Source organism: Montipora foliosa, chromosome 9 (assembly GCF_036669935.1).
Source record: "Montipora foliosa isolate CH-2021 chromosome 9, ASM3666993v2, whole genome shotgun sequence".
NCBI classification, from domain to species: Eukaryota; Metazoa; Cnidaria; class Anthozoa; order Scleractinia; family Acroporidae; genus Montipora; species Montipora foliosa.
The window spans coordinates 35,445,540-35,451,571 of record NC_090877.1 but is presented as its reverse complement, the minus strand read 5'-3'; the positions used below and the strand labels follow the sequence as shown (position 1 = coordinate 35,451,571).

The 6,032-nt window shown below is 37.8% G+C and overlaps 1 protein-coding gene across 2 annotated transcripts; it reads left to right on the top strand.

Moving 5' to 3' along the window:
* Positions 1 to 1,309: 1,309 nt before the first annotated feature.
* LOC137969697 (uncharacterized) lies at positions 1,310 to 5,881 on the top strand. Of its 2 annotated transcripts, none has more exons than XM_068816033.1 (3): positions 1,310 to 1,361; positions 4,402 to 4,467; positions 5,471 to 5,881. In XM_068816033.1, the coding sequence occupies exons 1-3, from the start codon at positions 1,325 to 1,327 to the stop codon at positions 5,746 to 5,748; spliced, it is 381 nt and encodes a 126-aa protein (XP_068672134.1). In that variant the 5' UTR covers positions 1,310 to 1,324; the 3' UTR covers positions 5,749 to 5,881. The 2 variants fall into 2 exon arrangements, 1 of the variants encoding a protein (XP_068672134.1); XR_011116713.1 differs by lacking the exon at positions 1,310 to 1,361 and adding an exon at positions 1,950 to 2,041.
* The last annotated feature ends 151 nt before the right edge of the window (positions 5,882 to 6,032 follow it).

The following is a 6,032-nucleotide window of genomic DNA, read 5'->3' as shown; positions in this document are numbered from 1 at the left end:
AAATCGATGTGATGTTGCGAAGCTCTTGGAAAGTTTTTGCGTGACCTGTCGGGGAAGGACTGGAGCCCAAGACAGGCTCGATCTATGAAAGGTTTTAGCAAAACAAAAAAAACTTTCTCGAGCATAGCAACGAAGTTTCAAGCAGGCGTCATCTTTATTTGGTTTTTGTTTTGTACCATATCTCTCCATTGTCGTCATGGTCATATTCTGGAGTGTGGTATCTCTGGCTGTTTCCTCGTAGGTCCGCACTATTCAAGTGGATGAGGAAGAAAATATAATTCTGCTCTATTTTCATGAAAGTAAAGGAAAAGAACTTCAAAAACACGCAATCATTTTGAACTGAGAAGTTCGTAGCGTAATAAAAAATACAGCCCCGTTAAATATACGCAATGTCGCTGACTAAAATTAACCTTCCTCCTGTTTTCAAAACTTTCAGCTAGCCACTACTCGATTAGCTACCTTTTCCAGACCTTTTCCAGCCTCCCGGTCCTTTCTCTTTAACGTTTCATGATGTATGGGAAATAAATGTGCCATTCTTTTGCAGGCCTGGAAATTTTTCCCCGACACTTTTGTGGCCATAATATCTTAACTAATGCCTGAAATAATGCGTGGCATATTACAGTCGCGTTTATACCTGTGCAGGAGAGGTTGCGCGCAAAAAATTAGCGCGAGCGTCCTTAAAGTGCATGCTTAGGACTTAAACTGAAAACAACAAGCTAGCTTCCGATTAGTCCAGATCGAGTTCAAGCCTGCATGTAACCTGTCTTTCTGTGGCCTAAGTAATGAGGCTTAAAAGGAGACCAATCCCAAGAAAGACCATTAAAACTGCTTCCGGTATATAAAAAAATTGAAAATTTTGAAAAAAAGAGAAAATTAATATAAATCGGTCGTTTTTCATATTGGACGGTATTATGAAAAAGTGATAAAACATCCTTGATCCGCTTGTTCGGGATGTAAAAATATTATAATGGAAAATGTTGGCTTCCTCAAAGTAGGACCGCTGGGTTATAGACAAGAAAAACGGGCTGCGAACCTGTTTTCGCAACGAACTTAGACCAGAGGCTGAGAAAACAACTGGTGATAATGAAAATTAACCGTGGTCCTTTAAATTAAAAAATATATATTGCGCTCACCTGCATTTTATCTTGGGATTTAATTACTACAGATTTTATTCCTTGCTCAATCATTATAACGATCTGCTTTTTTTTTTTTGGGCGCAATCTCGGTATGCTCAATGCATGCTAATAACTGCAGCAGAAGACATTTTGGTATGAAACTGAATAAACGGTTGATTGCTAATCAAAGGTCTTGCTGTAATGCTGTAATGAACATCTCATTTGACCATGAACTGAGTAAGGGAGGTAGGGCAAACATGCTCTTTATCGGACTTCATTTTGGTCATTATTAACGTGTGATATTATTCTTCTGTACCACCTGCCTCGCACGCGATCTCTGTATTTCAAAACTTAACAATTGGCTGCTAAAAAGCAGTTCGAAATATCTCGTTGTTTCTCGAGCTCTCGCACGTCGGATAATTTCTAAAATACCCCCTCCTTTTAAGTTGTTTCTATCTTTCAACAAAACGTCAAAATACAGAAACTGAACTTCACGCTTTTTCCACTGTTAAAGCTTCAAAATTTAATATAAAACCTTCATAAGTAGACTTCCAATGCTCAGTAAATAATATGCTCATTACTTGGGTCGATTATTTTTCAAAAAAGCGTTTAGTGAGTGACAATAGGCACGACGAAGCAAATATGTAAGGAAATAAATCTACTTAAAGGCGCTATTTACAGTGAGACAAGTTTAATACGTTTAAATTGTATCTGGGTGATTGACAATGTCCAATGCGGACGAATAGGTTCAAAAAACGCCCCCAAAGAAACAGGTACGTTGATTAAATGACAGCCATTTTTCTTATCTCTTAACCAATAATAAACAAGCCTTTTGGGTTTAAGAGAAACACCTTATATACAGCTTGCGCTCGGTTTTTGGATAGAAACACTCATCAGCGATTAACCTCATCACTGGAGCCGGGCAGGTAGGTAGACATGTAAGCTGACCATATTTTTCAGATGATTTTGCATACCAACACGACAAAACCTCCAAAATTTCAGTTCACCTTTTCTTATTCTTTTTTAACTTGTACGAACTGCAATTAATTGTAGTTCGTTGATAATAAGAGTGAAGGTTGTGCTCGCGTTTCTCAAAATGTAATATTTTTATGATCAGTGTAGGTAAGCAATTAATGTTAATTTTTCCTGCTTTCTCAAGTAACTGGGTGGCAAAACACGATGAAGAGTTCCAAAAACTTTCCGTCCGCCAAACAAGCCTGAAGCGACGTTTTCTCTCTCAAAATAAGAATATAGTGGAATAAAGTAGTTTGTAGTTTATACAAAGATCTAGAAATTGTGTATAGGGCCTTAAAATGAACAAACCAACAGCTGCATTTAATTATTCTCATTCCACAAACGCCGAAAAAGAGTTTTGTATGCCCAGTTCCTCTCAATTATTTCTTTTCCTATTGCTATTTTCTCAAATTTCACCTCAAACAAAAAGACTTGGTGTTTGTAAGGAAACAGTGGTAAAATGGAGTTGAATTTGGTATAGATTGATGGCTTTTATTGTTCGACTTGCGAGTTCCTTGAGAGAAGCTGGACCACAATTTCTTGGAAAATCTGGAGCATTAAACTGTGCTAGATCTCGCCACTTATTGTGTATGTCTCTATTCAGGTTCAGTATTTCTAAGAAAGAAACCTACACTTTTGATCATGATGTTAAAAGATGTGTTTCTTTTTTTATGTATGTGTATTAAGGAACATTGCTTGTTCTTGACAAAATCCGAGCCAAACATGAAATGATTTAAGGTGCAAGATTAGCAAGGTGCTGCAATATGAGTAGGATGATGATCAATTTGCTATATATATAAGCAGGCCTCGGGCTACGAGACTCGATAAGTAGTCGAACAATTCCTAATCGCGTACTGATCTCAACATGTAAATAAATCGACTTTTGTCAAGTTTATTAAAATTAGAAAAAAAACACCCAGTGCTGATTTTTCTACCTGGAGAAAAAGTACGGGCAACCGAATGTGGATCGATCCTTTTCGTCAAATGTTTTCTTTACTTAGATTAGGTTATGGAAGGTTGAATTTAGTACCGGTGCTGACGATGAGATATTTTAGTGTTAAAACTGAAGACTTCAGAATAACATTGTAAGCTACTTTCGCTAGGACGATAATCATGTTGTATTAACATGACGTCCGCTGATGGAATCTCAGCTGGCACATTTTGTCAATAAGCTGGATAAAAATTTGGAAACTTAAAAAAAAAACCGTATTCTAACCAAAAGTTCTGGACATAAACTAAACAAAACGGTGTCAGGTCTTAAGAGATTTTTCTGGACTGTAAGGGACTTCCTCCAGCCTTATGTGAAAACAACCAAAATTCCTCAGAGTAATTTTTGCACAAATACACTTTTACATGAAAAAGATGTGTGCTTTACCATTTGAAAACTCATGCTGACAATGTAGATACAAAGTGAGAGGATTTAATGTCAGTTCGGAAATAAGTTCAATTCTACTGAAAGCTTTTGGCCAAATCGTGCTGAGATTGATATTCCCCATCAACGAAGACTATTTTATTGATAATTAAATGAAGCTCACGACCAGTTTTGCACTGAATAGATTTGACGAGATTGATGTTCTAGTGATACCAAGAAGATTTGTATATTTTTCTGCGGTGACCGTGTATTTCTAAAAAAGAGTTAAGCCTTTCAAAACAGTAATTAAAAAATGTCGGCCACATTAGTGACCAGCCTATTATTTTAAGATAAACTTAAACTAATGTACTTTCCGGCTTTATTTTCTAAGCTACTTCACTGGACAGGATATTCTTTTTTGTCCGCGTGAGAAAATCTTCCCTTGTGCAAATGGTAAAAATTGAATTCTGTAGCTTGTAGCGGAAGTTTTGCAATCTAAATGAGTCTGCAAGCATAAGGCAAATCTTCGGTTCGCTTTACAATGTCGTTTGCTTTCCGGCCGGTGATCTATCAGACAAGTGCAAAAATTTGGTGGGAAGAATTTAATTCAAGGTTTCTTCTCTTTCTTAACGCGAAAACATGTCTCTTTGGAGGAGAAAAAGATATATATATAAATATATATATACTAACATAGCACATTTTCTTCAGCCAGCAATCGTTGCCTAAAATGAATTTAAATGCATTTTCTCAACGGAAATCTAATTTCCCAATTAACAACATCTTTGGCTATACAGGATTGCCGCTGGAGCATGGTTGTGGTAGATCAATCTTCCCGTGTTCATGGACAAATAAAGAATATTAAATATCCCAAAATACATGCGCAGTGAGGAATTCGCCAATTTTCTCAACTTTTTCTTTCAGATTCAAAGATGACAACCATGAAGACGTCTACAGTTCTTGTAGTTTTATTCGTTTTTGCTTGCAAAGGTAAGAATTCTTCTTAGTTACAAAAACCAGAGATTCTCGCGTTCTTTTTTTGTCTTCTACCCCACGGCGTTGTCTCAGTTACGGTGTTGATGCCGTGGAGCGAATCTGCGAATAACTATACAGTTCGACAGGACCTTTGGATAAATAATAATGAAAAGTGCTTTTGTAAAAGATTAACTTCAACCTGACGAGATCGGGTTCATAAGCAAGAAGATTTTGAATTCTCAAAGAAAACCACAGCTTCAAGTCGAGGTTAACCTGTTATAATTACGGTTTAGTTATCCAGCAGTTGCGGTAAATTCGAAAGTATTGGCTTTAATCACTTTTTGAAACCGTGGTCAAGTGGAAAAATTTTTTTCTTTTGATGTAAATGACAACCGCCTTTTTTCTAACAAATGAGACTAAGCACATCTACTTGTTATGAAAAAGAAACACGCTTTGAAATAAATATTCTGTTTTATAGAACGCACCTATATAAACCTTAAAACAACACTTTTTGTGCTGTTCGCAATCGTGTAGTAAAATTTATACGTGTCTCACGATAGAATGGGTTATAAACCAACACAACAGAAGGTTTGTCTTCTGGACTTTCCGAAGAGGGTTAAGGTTCTTCAACGTCCAACACTAGATAGGTGCTGTTAGGCGAGGCCTATCATTTGCATATGTTAATACAAAAAAATCACTTCTGTCTCCTTCCTCCACCCCACCCTCTATTTCTCCCTCTCTCTCTCCCCACCCCCCCCCCCCCCCACGACCCTCTTTCTGTCTCTCCTAATCACTCACTCACTCACTCACTGTCACATTTTTTGTCAATTTTTATCAACATCACTATTCTATTCGTTAAGACATTGATGCTGATCTCGATCAAGAGTTGAAAGCGTGATCTCGCGCTCTATAGACTGGCACACCTTATCCCACCACACTAATTGCCTATGATCCGGCAATTCTTTCCGTATGGTCAGGCCAAACTTACATGCCTCGGTTTCATTCTTTAATTTGTTAGGAGAAAATCTGCAATGCCCCAAATGTTTCAGTAAAGTCAGTGACGAAGACTGCCTCGCTCGCGCCACTGTCAAACCTTGCAAAGCTGACGAAACTGTTTGTCTATCCATGGCTGTACACTCAACTACCACAGGAAGCCGTTACATTTGGAAATGTAGCACTCAGAAGAAATATCAAATCATTGAAAAACATTGCAGGAAACCTAGTTTCTCAACACCTTCGGGAGAAGTCTGGTGCGAGGTTGGCGTGGTCGCTGCACCAGATGTGGTCACGAAGTAGACAGATAGTGTTCCTATTTGGCTAGAAGGATGTTTTAGCTGACTGGAAAGAGCTTGAATACTTCCCTTTGTACAGTATCAAAACGTGCAAACTGAATCATTTTCAAAAATTAAAGCTATGCATTGCCAAATGAGCTATACAGGTGAAATTTCATTCGTTTCGTTGTTAACTTGTGCGGCAAGCGTTTCTGGGAGAAGTGGGTTGCCAAAGCAAAAGGCAAACCAAGAAATGATATTCGAGGTGTTGGTCAGGAGAAATGGAGCGAAAGTTAAGTTCTCGCCCCA

What these genes read in the sequence shown, in the direction of transcription:
- LOC137969697 (XM_068816033.1), top strand. Translation starts at nt 1,325, where the DNA reads ATGAACATCTCATTTGACCATGAACTGAGTAAGGGAG. An exon ending in CCATGAACTGAGTAAGGGAG is followed by an intron (nt 1,362 to 4,401) that starts GTAGGGCAAACA and finishes TTTTTCTTTCAG; the next exon opens with ATTCAAAGATGACAACCATG. An exon ending in ATTCGTTTTTGCTTGCAAAG is followed by an intron (nt 4,468 to 5,470) that starts GTAAGAATTCTT and finishes TTAATTTGTTAG; the next exon opens with GAGAAAATCTGCAATGCCCC.